Source organism: Drosophila montana, unplaced genomic scaffold, assembly GCF_035044405.1.
Source record: "Drosophila montana isolate Dmon_TW-CO22-7 unplaced genomic scaffold, ASM3504440v1 contig_3200_1, whole genome shotgun sequence".
NCBI classification, from domain to species: Eukaryota; Metazoa; Arthropoda; class Insecta; order Diptera; family Drosophilidae; genus Drosophila; species Drosophila montana.
Genome location: NW_026998080.1, coordinates 4,832,769 through 4,852,761, shown reverse-complemented (window position 1 = coordinate 4,852,761; position 19,993 = coordinate 4,832,769). Strand labels below are relative to the sequence as shown.

The window sequence follows — 19,993 nt, the reverse complement described above, 5'->3', positions numbered from 1 at the left end:
CTCTTTTTTGTTTTAAGCATTTCGTTACAAACGAATATAATCTTTCGACTCTCCAATAACATTGTACTCAAAATGGCACTGTTACACTGGATGCAATGTGACCAGCAAATAAAATATTCACATATTTCCAATAATTTCGATTTTTATGATGAGTAGCTTATTTACGTGGCTTTTTTTTAATATTTCCTTGTCTGTCTTGAACAAATAAGTTGCCTCATATTTATAACACCTATGCAATCATTTTGGAAAGTTCAATGTCAAGGGCATTTATGCTCGTAGACCGGCAGTTTCAAAGCAATTAGATTCTGTCCGTATCTAGATACATATATATATAAGTATATGCACATATATGTATATTTATATGTAAATATATATACACATATGTGAAAATTGCTGTTCACATGTATGTACACACATATGCATATGTATGTTCAAGTTTTCTCCTAGGTCCAACTATTTATATCAATTAAATTATGCATTTTTTCCGATTGTTTGACATGATTCCAGTCGCATAGTTAACAAAGCCAACCCAAATTTCTATCGCTTATCTCCATCCGGGCGAAAAAATCAATAGTTGCATGAGCACAGAGGCGATGTCATAATTGTACTAAAAATGCGGTAATGTTTGTGTTTTGTTTTTATTTTTATATATTTGTAACGAGATTAGGTTATATAATTTATGTAACTGTTTTTGCTCGGTTCATCAAACAGGAGAGAGAAGATCTGTTGGTAATACAATACAAAACATATGTACATATGCTGAGTGAATGTATATGTGTGTATGTATGTATGTATGTTGTATGTTTTTTTTTGGGTACTGTGTAGTTATGTGGGCGAAAATCGGATCCTTCTCATCTATAGTTAAATGCTACACCTCCTGTTTGTGCGTATTGAGAAGTTAACATTGTGTTAGCTGCAGCTATTTATATAATTTAATCCTTGCTCTGCATGTACTTAATCAAGTCGATGACACGGTTGGAGTAACCGAACTCGTTGTCGTACCACGAAATCAGCTTAACGAACTTGTCGTTGAGCGGGATGCCGGCCTTGGCATCGAATACGGACGAGTGAGTGTCGCTAAGGAAATCGGTGGAGACGACCTCCTCATCAGTATAGCCCAGAATGCCCTTCAATGGACCGTTGGCAGCCTCTTGTACTTTGGCCTTAATTTCATCATAGGTGGCACCCTTGCCCAAGCGGACAGTCAAGTCAACAACGGACACATTTGGTGTGGGCACACGGAAAGCCATGCCAGTCAGTTTGCCATTCAGAGCTGGAATGACTTTGCCGACGGCCTTGGCGGCGCCAGTGGATGCTGGAATGATGTTTTGGGCAGCACCACGACCATCACGCCACAACTTGCCGGAGGGGCCATCGACGGTCTTCTGGGTGGCTGTGGTAGCATGCACAGTGGTCATCAGACCCTCAATAATCTCAAAGTTATCATTGATAACCTTGGCCAATGGGGCCAAGCAGTTGGTGGTGCAAGAAGCGTTCGACACGACCTTCATGTCCGGGCTGTATGCATCCAAGTTCACGCCGCACACGAACATGGGCGCATCAGCGGAGGGAGCCGAGATGATGACCTTCTTGGCACCGCCCTTCAAGTGAGTTGAGGCCTTTTCGATGGTGGTGAAGACACCGGTCGACTCAACCACGTACTCAGCGCCAGCGCTGGCCCAGTTGATGTTGGCTGGATCGCGCTCACTGAAGACGGTGATCTTCTTACCGTTGACAACCAGGAAGCCGCCCTCGGCAACAACGGTGCCCTTGAAACGGCCGTGGGTGGAGTCGAACTTGAACAGGTAGACCATGTAGTTCACATCGATGAAGGGATCGTTAACCTGCAAATTACACATATACACACAATTTTTACGTCAAACTCCAAATAAATCTAAGCGGCTTCACTTACGGCAACGACGGAGGCGCCTTTGTCGATAGCGGCACGCAGCACCAGACGACCAATGCGGCCAAATCCGTTAATACCAATTTTCGACATGATTAATTTTTATTTTTTTTAATTTGCCTGGATCACACTTTTACTTTCGCTCAGTTCACCCGTCAGGAATCAACTGCAACTGCTCAGACTAAATCGACTTCAGATAGAGCGTTTGCGCTTTGGCTGAGTTCAAAGTCAAATGAAGGACGTTTACGTCACGCCCACCCCACTACAAAAGCATGAGCAATTTGACCGCAATATTAAGCTGAATGCTATATGACGCACGCGCATTTATCAGCACCGATGTTGCCGCCGCCAACTTCACGTGACTTAAAAGTATTCGAATAGCAACTCTTCGAGTACCCATTAACTATACACTTAAAACCCGCCAAAAATGGTGTGCTGTTTAAAATGCTGAACAAGTTAAGTTTCATAACTTATTGATCAAGTTTAAATGATCTGTCAAATGAGTGATTTTATTTAATAATATATAAACTTTATATTTGACTATAAGTGTTTGTAAATTAATTAATAAAACAGCTTTTGAAATAAAGTGGCTTTCAAACTGCGGAAAGCTTCTCTGTTCGTGGAAAAACCCTAGAGCTTTTATGGGGCCACCTAGCGTTCGTTTAAAACACTGCTGTTAAATATTCAAAAATAAGAAAAAATAACTTTGGCAAATGCAAAATGGAAAACCGATTTCGCCTTAAGGAAATAGCGATCTAAGGTCAAATATATAAGTAAAATATTATTTTAAACTTTAAATTCTACGGATAGATTTAAGTTTTTCACAGACGGGAAATGGTTGGAACATGTAAGTCGAAACGAACAGCAAGAAGCTCTGACCCGGCAAGGCTGGGAAATACCAGCTAGTCTATCTGTAGAATTCTACAGCTCTGAAGCTTTCGGTAAATAGTATATATTTTTAGTGCACAATAAATTTGTGTACTATTAAAAACTATTATAGATAATTAGCAAAATGCGTACGTGTCTTTAAGTAGACATTAGCTAAGAGACCCCAAAATATACTGAAGAAATCAATGTAAGTCAACGTTCCGTTAACAAACATTAATTAATAATAAAAAAAACTAAAAGTCACGCATATTCATTGTTGTTTTTTTAGTCGCTTTCGGTGATGCTGTTTTTTGCCTTTAGGTGCGTATAAAATTCAATGCAACGTTTAATGGATTTTTGATGATCTTCCAATAATGCGCATGTTTTGCAAGTTTAAAATTTTGGAATAAGTTTATGAATTTGAAAACTGTGCCTTTGATAAATTTATATTTTTGCAGTTTGTTGACTCGATTCAATCTTTAAAGAATGCCAGGATTGAATTTCCTGCCAATTTTTTGAGGACTCTATCTTTTAATGTAACTTTTATTTATCTTTGGGATACCTTAAGCTGGCTCAATCGGTGCAGCTAAAACGGATATAAACCAAGTAATTCTGTTGACAAGAAGGGATTGGCAATAACTTGGACATGTTTGCAAGACGCATTTAAACTTCCAAAACTCTACTCTATATCTATACTACACAATCGTTTAAGGGAATTATAAAGAAGATTCTCAAACTTCTGGACTCGTCAAATCAAATGCTAAGTGCTAATAATCAATGTGACCAGCCGAAACAACTTTTAAAAGTCCGTCTGGTCTCTCAGTTTTTGATATTTCTTAACCTTCAACACATTAGTTATCACATTATGTGGATACGATCATCGTATAGTCGAAGTTCTGCTTTAAAACAAAAGAAAATAATATTATGTTATATTTCTAAAGTTTATTATGTAAATAACATTTTACATGATATATACATAGATATATATACCTTTATCGTATGTATAAACATATGATGATTGTTTTTTTTCGACACAAAATTCGTATTCGTTTTAACTACTCATACATCGAGAACTTCAACTTTAACATACATACATGCTTTATAAATAATTTAAAGTACTTGCAGTAGTTTCATGCAATGGATGAGGCCACGCCCAATTGCCTTTTACTGCCCACCGGTACGCTGCACGTTGTCGAACGGCACAAGGACGCCAGGGGGACCTCCAAAGCGGTTCTGATGATGGCTCGCAGCAGCACCGACCTGCTGGGGCTGTGAACTGGACAGCTGCGTCTGTTGGGGCTGAAGTTGGGGCTGTTGCTGTGGCTGGGCCTGTGGCTGGGGCTGGGGCTGTGGCTGTGGCTGTTGCGTTTGCTGGAAGGGTCTGGGCGCATTCTGGGGACTGAGCACGCCGCTGGGCGCACCGAAGCCGCCCGTATAGCGGCCGCCGTTGGCATTGGGCACATCACCCGGACGCACCTTGTTGGCCTTGACATTGGTGCTGAACTCATGCTCATTGCCAGCGACATAGATGTCCGGCCTTGCGGCACTTTGTGGACGCAATAGACCAGCCGGGGCTCCAAAGCCGCCCGTATACTTGCCCGTATTACTGGCCGCCGCCGCCGGCGATGCGGCGGTGGATGCTTGGAATACGTTGTTATCTTGCGCATCTGCGAGTGAATTCAGTTTAGTTAAGGCTTCAAAAAACATTCCAGTTGGAGACTTACCCTTGCGCAGCGTGTTAACGGGTGTGCTTATGACCTTGCCCTCGTCGCTCTTGGTGTACTCAACCTTCGGACTGTCTGCCGCATTGCCATTGAAAGGTGGGAACTGTTCCTCAGCAGCGGCTGTTCCTTGTGGCGCTGCCGTAGGCGTTGAGCTTTGCGTTTCCTGGCCAGAAGCAGGCGAATCGAAGCGTGCTGTAAAATGCGGATATGAGTTTGTAGTAGGGTTGAGGGCTGAGGCAGGCGGCGGTTGGCTGCTGGAATCGCTGCCACTGCCACTGCCACTGCCACTGCTACTGCTAAATGGAGATGGTTCGTCGCTGTTGGCGACAGGCGGGATCAGCACCAGCGGCGGCTCCACAGTGTTTGACTCAGGGCCACCTGGGTTGTGGCTGCTGCTGTGGCTGCTGCTGCTGATGGCTGGAAGCGGAAGCGTGACTTTGGATGGAAAAGCGGAGGAGTCGGTATCAGCTGGCGCTGAGGTGGTTGATGTTGTTGTTGTTGTTGTTGGTTCTGTTAACTGAGATCTAATGTGGCTACCTGCAAAGCCCTGAGGCTGAAAGTCATTGGGCTTGGTAGCTCCCGGTTTCTGGCCACTTGCTGCGGCAGGCGTCTCCTTAAAGTTGTCCGGATTATAGGGCACGCCGGGACCCACATCAGGATAATCGAAATCTTGCAGCCACGGTGGCAACGTAGCCGAGTTAAAAGGATTCGGCTCAACAGGCGCCGCTGGCGTCGTGCTCGTCTTCGCTGGCGCTGTTTGGGTTGTGGTTGAAATCAGTTGTGGTTGTTCAAGTGGTCGCTGAGTGGTTGTTTGTGCTTTCAGAATGGGTGCTTTAGTGGTGCGCGCTGCTGTTGGTAGTGCAACGGCCAACGGACGTCTTGTAGTCGTCGTTGTTGTTGTGGTTGTCGTTGTGGAGGTGCTTGTTGGTGCTTGTGTGGGTCGCGTGCTTGCTGGCTCCGCATGAGGCGGTGGTGTCAGCTGAAGGTTGTGCAGGTCTACAAACGGCTCGAAAGGCGGCTCTAGATCCACGGCCAGGCTGTGATTGTACTGATCATTGTCGGTGGGCACTATAAAGGTGACGGCCACATCCAGATCCGGATCGGTTACCTCTTGCAGCCACGGTGGCAATGTGTAGGCATAGGCCTCCTCATTGTCCAGCTTATAGAAGGTGGATGGATCCACAGGTGTGGTGCTCGTGCTGGGTACTTGTGTCGTGTGTGGGCGTGGTGTTGTGGTAGTAGTGGGAGTAGTTGTTGTTGTTGTAGTTGCTGTTGTTGTTGGGGGGGTCACTCTTCGTGTTGTGGATGGAATGGCTGTGGTGGTTGCAGCGGTGGTTGTGGTGGTACTGCGTGGCTTCTGTGTGGTTGAGGTTGTGCTGTAATGGACCGTGCCGCGATGACGATTGGGAAATCGTGACCCGTTGCGTGGCGTGGTGCTTCCAATATGTGCATTGGTGCCAATCTGATCGGGTCCATCCTGCTCCACGGTCACAAAAGCCACTTGGCCCGGCGTCAGGGGTGCGGGTGCCACCGGCGACAGGCCTTGGCTGCTGCTCAGACTGACGCGTATGTTGTGACTGCCCGGCTGCTCCACGCCCAGCACATGCTTTGTGGGCTGCTGTTCGGTGATGATTTGTGGCTCGGTTTGTGGCTCTCGAGGCGTTTCGAATGGCGGCAACAGATCCCAGGCAATCACACTGAGGGGCGCACCATTCGGCGCTGGTGTCCAAGGCACAGGTCCGGCAATATCCTTATCCTGCTGCTGCAGCTCCAGGAGGTAGTCGGGCAAGGTGCCGCTGGCCAGTTGAGGCGCCTGGGCACTTTCCTCTTGCTGCTGCTGCTGCTGCTGTTGCTGGGGCAATGGGATCAGCTGGGCCTGTTCCACTTCGACAGAGACATCCGCTGAGGTAGTTGATGATTCATGCTTTGGGGGTGTTAGTGATGTGGCTGGTGCTGGTGCTAATGAGGTGTTGTTGTCGGTGCTGTCGATGTCCGAGGTGGGTAGCGCCACCGCTATGGCATCTAGTTGGGAAGGAGTTGGAGTTGGAGTTGAGTATGTGCCGGCAATGCTATCAATGCGCTTAGAATTCTTTTTATTCTCTTTAGAGCTAGCCTCTTGGGACGTTGCTGGGGTTCTTATAATAATGGGTGCAAATGCGGGAATGAACTGTGGATTGAGTGTCAGCAGGGTAAAGGTGGGTGGTGCATGTTTGGGACTTGCCGGTGCAATGACATATTGCTGTGCGGATGATTCGCGCTTGACATGGTTCGAATCGGGGTCGTAATGTGCATTTGTTAGTTCTACTACAGGTGAAGAGGGTTTGGATGTGGGCGTGGATATGGATGTGGGCGTGGGCATGGGCGTGGCTGTGAAGCTTATGCTAGTGGTGCTAATAGTGCTACCAGGTGCTAAGACACCTGCTATTGCCGCTTGTGAGTTGCGTGTTTGATTTATGCCTTTGCTCAATGTTGATGATGTTGCATTTGTTGTTGTTGCTGTTGCTTTTGCTGTTGTTGCACCGCTGGCGTTGCCATCTGCTGCTGTACCCTTTGCTGTTGTTGTTGTTGTTGTTGTTGTTGTCAACTCACCAATGTGCGGTGGCAGCAGGTCATCGGCAGGCTTTCGTATCTCGGTAATGCCCGACGCATATGTGGGTATCTCGAATTGCAAGCCCTGGGCGCTGACCACCTTGCGGCCGTCGGGCGTGTCGATCGGACGCAGTGCATCAATGGGATTGCCATAGCTATCAATGGTCCGATCGCCGCCCGCTTGGAAAGCATCCTCTGCTGCTGCCTCAAGCAATGGCGGCTGCAATTCTAATGAAAATGGCGATTGCCGAACATCTGCAGAGAAGGGGGAAATTTGTGGTTGTTCTTGTGGTTGTTCTTGTGGTTGCGACTAACATATGTACATATATATGCATGTATGTGTATGTGTTTAATGTTTACGCTGTTGATGTGAGTGTGTCATGTGGTATGGTAAATGCAACTAGATGGCAGATATGCAATTTGCTGGCACTTTTCAAAGAGTTCAAAAGTGCTGGCAACAGAAGAAGCGACTGCGACTGCGACTGAGATGAGACAGATGTGGCAGTCCGTGGGTGGCTCTTTGGCAATTTGGCTGCCATTGCCGCTGATTGATTGACATTGGCTTAAATGGCCTATATATTTCGTGTCGCTGTCGTTGTCGTTGTTGTTGCTGTTGTTGTCTCACGTTGCAGTTCAGGTTGTTGCGGCTGCTGCTGTTGTTGTTATTTAGTTGACACATAACACACTTACACACGAGCTCAGGCCAGTTCAGGTCAGGTAAGTAAATGCTACACTGAGCTGCTTTGTCTGTGTGTGTGTGTGTGTGTGTGTGTGTGCCAAGTGTTTAATTGACAGCCAATCAAGTTCGTTGCCTCAGTCTTTTGTTTGCATGAGCTTCAAGCAAAATGTCTACTCAACGCACCTTAATATCATCCATTTCGAATTGTTTTATGGCTGCTCCGCCCATTTCTAATTTTAGCTTCAACTGAGTAGCTTTTCATTAACAATATATGTAATTTAAAAAAAAAGGCCTAGAACGAAAAAGGCCTTATAACTGGGTACAAATAGCAGCTGACGCATATGCATAAATGTATATTAGGCATGAGGATGTATATTCTTGAACTCACACGCAAAACCAGTAAAACTTGATCAGTTCAATATTATTCATCGAACGCCGCGCCCACATTGAACTAACTTTAACTAGCTAAATGTTAATATGTATATGTTTTTTCTTTTAAATGTTCTCAGCGACTCTTCAATTGATTCAGAGAGTATTCTGGCGTTATACAAAATCAAACTGATCAGTACTTAAACTAGATTCAATCTTCAACTAAATGACATGATTATATATGTCTATAAACATTGCTCAAACTAGAAGCTAGTAAATGGCATATTCGGAACTTGGCTTTTCTGGATAGATCAAATATATTTATATATATTTAGTACCTATATTTATGCTTCTGTGCGTATATATAGCAATGTAAATGACATGCGTCTGGGTACAAAATATATTTTTGCACAATTAACATATACACCATTTTTTATCTAATCTTGACTGGAGGACTGGACTTGAATATTTGTCATTATTTAGCAATGCTAAAGAAATATCCCATATATATATATTAATATATTTATCAGATGCCAATAAACAGCACTGTGTGAATCAAGTTAGTTGTTGTGTATTAAAATCTATACAATAATTTAATTAGAATGTGGGGGGAATTCTATAAGCAAAGCGTTTAGAATGCGGCTTTTGCCATATGTAGTTAGTCACAGTTCGCGACAGAGAAAGAGACAGAGACAAAGTCAGAGATCAGCACGGAGAGTTTCTGATGAGCCGCAAGAGTCTGTGAGGCGTTCTAGAAATTCTAGCCAAGTTCCGGCTTCTAAGCATATGTGCATATAAATTCATTGCTATCTTATTTATGTCAGCTGATTCGTATTCCTATTGTTAATAAAATAAATAATCAAGCTTTTTGTTTTTTTTTTGACATACTGACTGCTTATCAGGCTTAGCTGAGAAAATGATGCTTCTCGCTTTTATCAAAAGTTTTCGAGTCCCTGAACCTTCCGAATGCCTCGTTAAAATTAGCCAACAATCTGACGAGCTGCAAAAGCTGCAGCTCATAAATATGAATTGTCTACAGATACAAATGTCAGATATGAGTTTATCTAACTTGACTTTTATTGTATACGGCTGGTTACGCCTCGTACACAAGCTGGGAAAGTGTTGTTTTTTAACCCGAAGTTAATGTAGAAATAAATGTGCAAAAGCTAATCAGATTTCATCTGATGTAATTACCAGAAAGAATTCTCGAGAAAAATGAGACATTGTCTCGTTTGACGGTATTATGTTTCCTATTGGGAAAAAGTCAAGATCTCGCGATTTGTCTTCCCTCCCAGCATGCATTTCAAAATAAATCCGTTCCACGCCCAAAAAACTAGTTGAAATTAGTTTGTCCGTCAAGTTCAGTGCCAATTAATGTTCACTTGTTTAAACATTTTTGCCTTTTTATTTTTATTTTTATTTTGCTTTTGTAATGTGAACATGATTTTTAATTTAAGTTTTAATTGATTGGCGACTTCACGACATCTGCACCCACCGAAACCAACAGAAACACACAATGGGATAATTCCAAGTTTATCATTGTGTTTTTCTGTTGTTTTATTTTATTTTTTTGCACTTGCCAGTTTTACAGTTTGTTTGCTTGATGGTTGATTTTTGACAAGTTTTTGTCTCTTGGGCAGCCTTCGCTAAAACTATAAAAGCAAAATATATTGTCGTTTTATTAATCTCATCCCGCGATCGTTGGATCATCTTTTGCCTTGAGTTATCGACTTATTGAGCTGTTGAATATCGCACAGCCCACACGAAAATCATGCTGATCATGCGCCAAAAAGTAAAAACTTTATTTTCAGCTAGTTTATATGATATATCTGATTATTAATTCCCACAACAAACGTGTCTCACGGAAACCTGCACTTGAGGTAAACGTCAGCAATAATAATCAGTGAAACTAAAAGCAAATAAATCAAACTCGGGTATAAATATCTACTAAATATTCCAGTTACAGTAAAATTATGGAAAACCTGCATTGAGTATCTAGAATCTATACACAGTGAGAAAAAATCAGGAATTTCGTACTGAAGTAAACCCGGTCATAAAAGTCCGGTAATACTTGATTCAAGCATGAAATTCTTATTTCAAGTATAACTTTTACGGTACGAAAATACTTGAATCAAGCTTGGTTTGTTACGTTTTTCACGCTGAGTTTAAGAACGGAATAGTATTGAATCAAGTTTTAATGAATCTTAAAGTAAGACCAATATTTTCTTAACAAAATCTTGAATCAAGAGCTCACAAGCTTAAATCATACTAAATTAATTCGATTCGGGCTCAAAACTTTACGAATTTCTTGGTATAGAATCAGGAACGGAAAGTCTTGTCATTAGCCCGCCGTTTTTCTCTCAGTGTAGTTGCACTCACTTAAGATCGGATCTAACGACAACTAGTTTTGAAGATATACAAAGCTTTCAACATTTATTCGGTTTTCCCCCAAATGCAATCCTCGACTTAATATGGTATAATTTGCACTTATTTATCTCAATAAATGAAAAGCCATTAGTGAGCTGAGAAAGTCTCTCAGATACGTCGCAGCAACAATATATATCTATATATCTATATACCTATCTGCGCTTTGTTCGGCTCGGCTATTAAGTAATTATGAAATTTTCAGGCTGCGCTGAATTCCGCAGCGGCTTATATAAAATTTAGTGAAATAACAAAAGCTTGAGCATAAATCACAATAAACGAAAATAAGCCAAAGTTTCATTATGGGACCCCCTAATTGTGCACAACAACAAAAACAACAACAACAGCAGCAGCAAAAGCGAGCCAATAAAATCCGTGCGAATTTGTTAATTATCACGTACAGGCATCTTAAACGAATCGCCCAAAAATACATATATTGTCGACAAGTCGTGTGAATAGGAGCGAATGGAGAAAAGGCCATTTAAAAATTGGCAGCAACAAAATTGATTATAACTATTGTGCGACAATAGAGCGTGAAACGACGGCATTTCAATTGGCCATTCAAGTATCTGGCCAAATAGCCTTTTGTGCGAAATGGTAAAACAATTAGCGAATTGTTCAGTCGATTGTTAAAATCGAGGCAGATCCACATTAATCCCGGCTCAAGGATTTTGCACAGTTGTCAGAATACTAATCAGAATCGGATTAGTCAGTTGTTCTGCGAGCACGAACTGATCTGTTAAAGATACATTTTGACGCTAATAAGCTTTCAAGTTGATTAATCAGCTTATACTTAACACATTTGGCTAAAACTCCCAAATATCTTTCAGATGTTGTCTTACAAAACGTTCCGTCTAAAATGCAATTAACCTCTTTTTTTGTTGGGCTCCATGACCCAAAATGAAATACAGAAAAGATGTCAGTGTAGCTGCCAGCAAGCTTAACAAATTGTCATAACAATTTATGGACTGGCTGCGTCGCCCCAGAGGCACAAGATGAACGGCCTTTAAAGCTGCTGTGGAAGCTGCACTTAAAGAAGTACGCATCCCAGAGGTCGCACTCGGACGCCCTCTGGCCCAGCCAGCTGGCTGGAAACCCAAACCCAAACCCAATCCGAAGCCGAAGCCGAAGCCTTGCCAGTCACGTCATGTGGCACTTGCATAAGATTTGTTGTTTTTTTGGGTTTTGTTTTTTGTTATTGTCTGGGGCTCGTTTGCAGCCGGCGGCTTCTTGTGCTTCATCTCGAGTTTCGTTTACCCCTAGTCGCCTTATGGGACGTTTTTGTCGCCATTGCACGGAGTTGTTTATTTTTTTTCAAGCTACTTGATTTTGCTTTAAACAAACAGAAAAAAGCGAATCAGTGTCGAGTTTCATTTGTCAGCTAATTTAAGGCTCTTGACCGCAGCCTCAAGCGTGGGATGAAGATCCGTGAAGATGTGTCCCCGATGAGTTCCCACAACATGCAGGGACAACAATTAACAAATAATTGGCTAATTATTAGGAGTTATTAGGAACTCTTTGGGTCATGAGTGAAGCTCCCATATAATGTTTGGATGCTTATGAAACATGTAATACCCATGTATGCAAGTTGAGAAGAAGATGCTTGATTATACTAGTTTGTTAGGTGAGTGTGCTTGTGCTGGGAATTAGTAACAATTGGATGATAATTAAGGGGACAGTTCCAATAGAGACTCAAAGGACAACAATAAACTGTTATTTACACTTATTTGAAACGAGTAAAAGTTAGTTAAGGCTTAAAATAGAACTAGGCTTATGTATAACAAAAAAACGGGTGGACAGTTGATTACAAATCTAAACAATTATTTTGCACTATTTTTAAAAAAGTATGTGCATTAAAAACAATTTCCATCAACTTTTGAAAGTGATCTAGGCATGATTAATATATGTATATTCGAAATATTCATTTCAGTATTTTTAAAAAACAATATAAAAACCGAATAATTTCATAATGGAAAATTTACATCTTTACTGCACATATTTGAATTACTCAAGTCAACACAAAAAATAAATAAATAAATAAGAAATTATAAATTTTAAGCCGTATCGATATTTGAAATTTCATTAAATCAATAAATCAATTAAAATCCAAAAGGTGGAAATAACATGCGTATAAAGACATATTTGAAGAAAGCAACACGACACAGAAAGACGAAAAGGAAATTACAAGCAAACACTAATTAAATATCGTATGGCTATGCGAATTGGTTACGAATTCGAATACGAAACGGTATCAAAATCGTAATCCATCGGATCGAAATGGAATATGCTGTTCATGTATGTGTGTATACCAGGCCTTCCAGCTGCGGCGTCGATCTTCAGTAGCGCCAGAGCTAGCAGCAGCGTAACGGTTACACCGGCGCCTGCGCGACTGCGCTGCTCCGACTTTAAACTGCGCGTTTGCATTTTCGGTTTTGGCAACTCGAAATTAGGCTATGTTTGTAGTTGTTGTGGCTGTAGGATTTTTGGTGTTCGAATTTGTCACGCAACCGAATTTTTAGAATTGGGCATTGCCCAAAAGCCGCGAGGAATAATTAGCGCGTAGGCAGAATAACAATGATGCCAACAAAAGCCAACCGTACGAGATGATGCTGTCAGGGATGACAAAATCGGCAGCGCGACGACGCGGACGACGCAATCTGCACCGGCGTGCACACAAGATACCTTATTGCCAAATACAAATAATATGTAATATTAATTTTTTCCCGTATTTATTTTCGCTGTTGCGACTTGCACACAAAATTCAATCAATTGTGACACGATTTCACGACTCGCAGTCACTGCGAGAGAGATGCGCCGGAGACTGTAACGGAGACGAAGACGAAGACAGCAGAAGATTAGACGAGCGAGGCGCTCGAGCGTAGCAGAAACACGTCCGTAGCTCACGAGTTCTGCGCTTTTAATAAACTCTGCTGCCGTCAGAGGCAACGAATGAAGCTTGGCTTATGCATGGGCTTAAAGTTGACGCTGACGGCGCACAGTGGTTCACATTCGATTTAAGTTAGCCGAAAAACAATGCCAAAGACTCTATTGCTGGAAGTTAGCTTGATAGAGAACTATTTTTACCTCTAGCAAAAATATATGTACTATTTCATTCAAATTGAAAATAAATATTTTTAATTAAATGTATTGCCAATTTTACACATTAATATTTGCGGTGGCCTGAAATGCACTTTCAACTGTAAGCCCGATTCCATTGACTATTGACCCAATGTACATCTCTTATTCAGCAGCAGCAGAGATCAAACGCGACGACGTCAAAACAAATATGTACATACATACATATTAAACAAATTTCCCGAGCAAATTGAAGCTGAATAGCAAACAGCAATATTAACAGTGTTGCTTTTGCCACTCTCGCTTTCGTTCTTATTTAGGATATTTTTAACATTATTCTATTAGCATAGGTACATGCATACATGTGTATGTACGAGCATGTGTGTAGGCGTCCATCTAAGCCTAAAGCCCGAATCTATTGTCACATTTGCATTGCACTTGAAAAACGGGAAATAGTGGAAATTAATTGCTGTAATTGCCTTAAGCTTATTAGACATACATATGTATGTATGTATTTGCATACCCGGTACGAGCCAGTGATGCATTGCCAATGTCGCTCAAGGTCAAATCTAACATTCGCCTAACATGTGCTTAACATTCTGTTATTGACATCGGCGACTGTTTCCAATCGCGCACACGTTTCAACACTTTTGCATATACACACATATTTATAAATATTATGCAAATTATAAATGAAAATGAATGTGTTAATGCTAGAAGCATTTGTTTCTTTATTGTTTGTTTATTTAGACAGGCCGGTTTGGTTATTGAGACTGAGCTTAACTTTGTCTATGTATCATCTGTCAGGGCACGTCACACTCAACTCGCTAACAATGCATAATTTATGCCAGTCAAATACATATTTTAAAATACATGCATATATCTACCTATACCATATACATACATAGAATAGATCCTGTTCTTTGACAGATCGTTTTTGGCGGCTTTCGCTTTCAGCATCGAACAACGAATCATTAAACTCGTCTTTTTATGAGCGGCAGCTCTTTTGTGAGGCAAATTTAATTCTTATACCAGTTGATGGCTTTAGTCATCAATTGCATTAATTCGGCATTTTCTGGGTTGAGTCAGCTGCTTATATTAGATCACATCGAGTTGTGCAATCCTTCTGGTTGATCATTGATCTCTTCAGAGGAGTCTTCTTCGATTCGATTGCACAATTCCGTGAATATGCACATTTTGGAGACTGTCCGACTGGAGACTGTTGGAGACTTGAGTTACTCATGTGTCTCTAGTTCATAATTGCCAGGCAAGGTCCAGGCCGATTTTCTCTGGCTTTTCAACCTAATGCCCCAAAGAAATTATGTCTGGTTCCGCATTGGAATTTCGCCGGCATTTGGTATTACGACTTCGGGCTCAACTGCGACTGCGCTTCCTATGCAGACTCATAATGAGCATGGGCATTAGGAATCACGGCTAGCTCGGCATTATCATTATTATTGTTACAATTACAGCAACGAGATTACCAAATGGACACAGCTCGAAAAGGCGCCCATTTTGGCCCGTGTTGCTACCGCGCTTTTGTTATTGTTGCTGTTTGTTGTTGTTGTTGCTGTGCGCCCGCCGACAATAAATCAAAACTGAGCTCCAGAGGCAAACAAAGCCATCAATGGGACGAGCCGAGCCGCAGAGGCTCTGCGGCGTCAAAGAAGTAATCAAAATTGTATTACGAAAACAAACGTTTTTATAAATTTTGTTACTCGCTTTTATTTTTTTTCTTTCCTACTTATAACAATGGCCCACGGCCCAAACAGATGCCGATGGCAGCCCCAAGTCGAACTCTGAGTGGAGTCGCCGCAAAAGAGCCAAGTCACCAGCAACAACAACAACAACAACAACAGCGACAGCAACAATAACAAACAACAATGCAGTGACAGCATTCACGCTATATATTATTTACTTTAATAGAGCCAGAGACCGCTTAGTCGGTGGCTCTCAGTTGGGAAATGAAACGTTGAAGTTGACGTTGACGTTGACGCTGCGCATGCGTAATCCGAAAATTGAAAATTGTTGGCGACCCTTCACCTGCGCCTTTTTTTTATTAATTGTTATAATCATTAATTTCACAAACATTCAACGCTTGTGTTTATGCAAATAAATCAGTTTCACAGTTGGATCGCCCGCCCCGCCAAGAAACACATTAATTAAACTGACAGCTTCATCAAGTTTGCGTTTCCGTTCAAAATAAATGCCAAATATGTTTTTATGGTATTCGCAAATTCGAAAAATATCTTTAAAAATGGTTTTTGTCATCAATTTGAGCTGAGTAAAATAATTTCGTTACCCGTTTCGGGTATTCAATAAGTGCAATTGTCGACTGCATGCTCGGCCCACACGAAAATTGTTTCGAAAAACATCAAAAGTGAAAAACAGACAAAAAAAACAAAAAACAACTCGAAGTCATATGAGAGACCAGTTTTGAGTGCTGCTGAACCAGTTGGAGCGCATCTTCTGTACGATATCTATAGCCATACAATTTTATTGCAAAAATATTGAAAAATGCGTTAAAACAACAACAACAACAACAACAACAGCAACAACATCAACAATGACAGCATAAGCTTTGTTGGTCACCCTGACCTTAACACGAATTTCGGCTTAATATCAAGTGGCAACTAGCTGACAGCCTTTGGACAAGTCGGGATTGAGGCTCGCAAACAGAAAGACAACAAAAAAATCATTTACATTTACAACTGATATTTAAGTTGCCCGATTACAATTTATTGGTGAAGCTGAATAGAAATTCCTTGGCCGGTTGAGTCATAAATGAGATGAATGGCGCTGGGTCGTTGAATCAAAACCCCCAAGGCATCAAAAGTCATTAAACGTTGTCTTGTTTTCGAGCGCGCGGAATTTGTGGTTGTTAATTTGCGTGGGTTTTTTGTTTTCTCATAATCGCACATTCCCACATAGAAAGAAAGCCAAGAACAAAAAGAACTGGTTTTGAAACGCGCAATTCAAACGAAAATTTAATACTGCATACATGGTTTATGTCGTAAGCAATTTTTGTTTATATTCCTATATTATTCTATTGCAAGACATACCTTACATATTTGAATACCCGTTAAAATCGGTTAAACGGCTACTCTGTTAACGTGATAAAATCCCAACTGCCGATAACATGAACCGATTGTTCACCTTTAGTTCGATTGCATGATCCAGCTCAGAAATTCAGGGGAATCAATTACTAACTGATTTAATAAGTGTGAACAACCCTGCAAAACAGCTGCAGTTGTCTTGTCTCTAAACAAAAAATATAGAAAAGGAAAATATTAAACTGAAGCACAACAATAACAAATGAGCGCCCTCTTTCGCAGTCTGAGCAATTTTTCGACAAAACGCGAGAATGTCGTCAAAGAAGCGTTGATAAACACACTGAACGAAAATGCAAGAGAAATCGAATTTGAAGTGAAGCAAAAAGGATTGGGTAAGTCCCAAATTCAATTGAAAGACAATGACTCATTAAAAACTCTTACAGAGGTGCTGGGCCTGTGTGAACAGACGAGCGCCTTGTGCACTACATTAGAAGCCTTGTTCCTGCACGGCTTGAAGGACTCGTTTCTATGGGCCACCATCAATGTTATTGCTGGCGATGTGGAACGGCGGCCGGAGCCGAGCTTCTGGTCGCCGGCTATGGTGTTCATGCACAAGCAGGTGATCGAGCAAATTCAATGCCTAAGTCAGATTACCTCCGAGATTGGCCAGTGCCGGGCCTGGGTACGGCAGTCGCTCAACGACTCAGTCTTCTCTGCATATTTGAACAACATGCGCAAGAATGGGTCGGCGTTACGGCCGTACTATAAAAAGGATGCGCTGCTTAAGGATAGCGAAGGCTTGGAAACAGCGGCAAAGATTATGGAGAGCCTGGAGGCATATGTGTCATTCGATTTGCCCGCCAACTCAAGTCTGTTGAATCAATGGCCTGATTATGCGCTGCAGCTGTCTGATCTGTGGACGCCGGCGCTCAAATCCTGTCCGGTGCGTATTACACAAATGGAAATTAGACCACCGCCTAATGATGTATTTTTTATAGATTAGCAGCGGCGTGGATGTGGTCAGTTCGTTGGCTACGGAAATTGTGGCTATTCCTACACCGCAGCCACTTCACACCAATGAGCTCTTCTCGGAGTCGATTTCTAACAGTCCATTCAGTCGAGGGGGCCACTTTGGGAATCCAGATCTGAACCAACAAGAGATTCTGGATTTGTTTATGCAAAAAGTCGACGAGATGGATATTATTAAGGAAGAGCGATCGCCCACGTTGGAAGAGACAAAGGACGCAGATATAGCCGCAACTGAGGCTGAGCCCGAAGCCAGTGGTACTCAGCGAGTCCGAAAGCGTTCCATGCGCCACATCGACGAGTCTTTCGCTGAGTTGCCGCAGGGCAGCAATTCTTTGACGAATCTAATGCAGACCTCTTGGTCCGCTGATCTAGATGCCCACTCACCGACAGAAGAGTCTGTAACACGATTTTTTCAGCGCTCTGTCAGCATGAGCAGCGCCACAAGCCTGCGCTCGCCTACCACGGATCGCTGCAGCTACAATGCACTGCTCCGAAAGCACGAGAGCAACCGCGAGGACGGTGCTGGCTGGTCGCAGATCTGGCAAAAGTTCTGCGCCAGCGCCTCAACGTTGAATGTGGCACAACTACAACAGCAACGCGAGTCTGAACCGGTCGTTACAGATGACATGAGCGACCTGCATTCCCTTGACGTAAGCTATTGTCTAGTTGTGATTAAAGTTATCAAAGCAGTTACATATTTATCTACTGGCAGACCAATTCGGAATTTGAGCTGATCCATTCCAACTTTGACATGGCCGAGCTTAAGCAAATGGTTTCCCAACTATGTCAGTTGCCCCGCGAGCCGGGACTCAATGCGCAGGGCTTTCTGTGCAAGAGCTGTCAGTATCCTTTGGGTATTGGCGACAGTAACTTTCAGTGCGTAAATGCTGGGCCAATAAGTTGAGCCTAATGTTAATCTATTCTGTTCAATCTCCTCGCGCAGAGTTTGTGCCTTTAGTGGCAGTTACTATTGCAACACCTGCATGGACTCGGAGGCTCAACTCATTCCGGCACGCATCATCTACAACTGGGATTTTCGCAAGTACAGCGTGAGCAAGCACGCGGCGTTATTTTTGGCGGAGTACCGGTCCCAGCCGTTTTTGGACATGCAGCTACTCAATCCCAGCATTTACTTCGCATCTGATGCCATGGCCGAACTGCAGTCACTCCGCATTCGCTTGAATTTCATACGTGCCTATCTTTACACCTGTGCGCCGGCTAGCATTGAGTTGCTGCAAAATCATTTCTGCGGCCGGGCGTACCTATATGAACATATTCACCAGTACTCCATAGCGGATTTGGCATTAATACAACGAGGAGCGCTTTGCCAGCAGCTGCAAAAGGCCTTCAAACTGGGCGAGGCGCATGTACTCAAGTGCAGACTATGCCACCTGAAGGGTTTCATCTGTGAAATCTGTCAGAGTCCGCGAGTGCTCTATCCGTTCCACATTGCAACCACATTTAGGGTGAGTTAACCGCAGAGACATTGTAATATATTCTTATCATTTTCTCTCGATGTATACGCAGTGCGTTTCGTGCGGTGCTGTTTTCCACGCCGAATGCCTGAACGAACACCAGCCATGTCCTAAGTGTGAGCGTCGACGTAAACGCGAGGATCAGCCTTTGCAGGAGGCGGTGCAGGATTTAAAGCTCAAGCATAAAACTTCATAGGCAGCCACTTAGTTTGTAAGCTTCAACACGCGATTGCTCATCGTCCCCAAATATATATATATATTCATTTGTATTTAAAGTATAATGAAGCCTATTATTGTTATAGTTTGGTTGGCTTTTGCCTGTTGCAATGCTAGCAAAAACGATATTATTTTAACTACACTCTAGCCCATACATATGTAAATACGCGCTTGTTGTTATTATATAAGAAAATCAAGAAAATCCGCATTTAACTCAATAACTACATTTTGAGATTAAGCTACCAAACGCGATATAATGCTTACATCAAATGCTATATTGGCTGGCAGGCGTATGTAATTCTCAACAGGTTAGAGTATCTGCTACTTTGTAACACGCTGTATATGCTAAAATAAATAAATGTTATAGTTCTCGACACGTTTGAGACCAAATACACGGTGAACGGGTTACTGTTGATCTTATGATACAATAAATAGAACAAGTAACAAATAAAACAATCAAATTTAGCTTCTCAGTTTTTCGTATTGACTCTACAAACATGTTCCTTTGTTTTCTCGTATATAATTATAGCAGATGTTTTTCCCATTCTTTCATGACCCCAACAATTCAATTAGAAGCCTTTAGTTTA

At 42.3% G+C, this 19,993-nt stretch overlaps 3 protein-coding genes across 9 annotated transcripts; 1 reads left to right on the top strand and 2 right to left on the bottom strand.

Moving 5' to 3' along the window:
- Positions 1-624: 624 nt before the first annotated feature.
- On the bottom strand, positions 625-2,076 carry LOC135431432 (glyceraldehyde-3-phosphate dehydrogenase 2). The gene is made up of 2 exons (XM_064686577.1): positions 1,913-2,076; positions 625-1,844 (listed from the first exon to the last, which is right to left on the bottom strand). The coding sequence occupies exons 1-2, from the start codon at positions 1,997-1,999 to the stop codon at positions 933-935; spliced, it is 999 nt and encodes a 332-aa protein (XP_064542647.1). The 5' UTR covers positions 2,000-2,076; the 3' UTR covers positions 625-932.
- Positions 2,077-3,695: 1,619 nt separating this feature from the next.
- On the bottom strand, positions 3,696-13,490 carry flap (flapper). 7 transcript variants are annotated; one of them, XM_064686651.1, is made up of 4 exons: positions 12,868-13,490; positions 5,035-7,341; positions 4,498-4,689; positions 3,696-4,440 (listed from the first exon to the last, which is right to left on the bottom strand). In XM_064686651.1, exons 1-4 carry the CDS (start codon positions 12,980-12,982, stop codon positions 3,938-3,940), a joined length of 3,117 nt encoding a protein of 1,038 aa, XP_064542721.1. In that variant the 5' UTR covers positions 12,983-13,490; the 3' UTR covers positions 3,696-3,937. The 7 variants fall into 7 exon arrangements, with proteins under 7 accessions (XP_064542721.1, XP_064542722.1, XP_064542725.1 ...); XM_064686652.1 differs by having other exon boundaries at positions 4,498-6,519; positions 6,955-7,341; XM_064686655.1 differs by having other exon boundaries at positions 4,498-5,250; positions 6,955-7,341.
- A 3,384-nt stretch (positions 13,491-16,874) lies between these two features.
- Positions 16,875-19,798, top strand: Plekhm1 (Pleckstrin homology and RUN domain containing M1). The gene is made up of 6 exons (XM_064686390.1): positions 16,875-17,078; positions 17,130-17,629; positions 17,685-18,365; positions 18,428-18,591; positions 18,659-19,181; positions 19,243-19,798. The coding sequence occupies exons 1-6, from the start codon at positions 16,949-16,951 to the stop codon at positions 19,384-19,386; spliced, it is 2,142 nt and encodes a 713-aa protein (XP_064542460.1). The 5' UTR covers positions 16,875-16,948; the 3' UTR covers positions 19,387-19,798.
- The last annotated feature ends 195 nt before the right edge of the window (positions 19,799-19,993 follow it).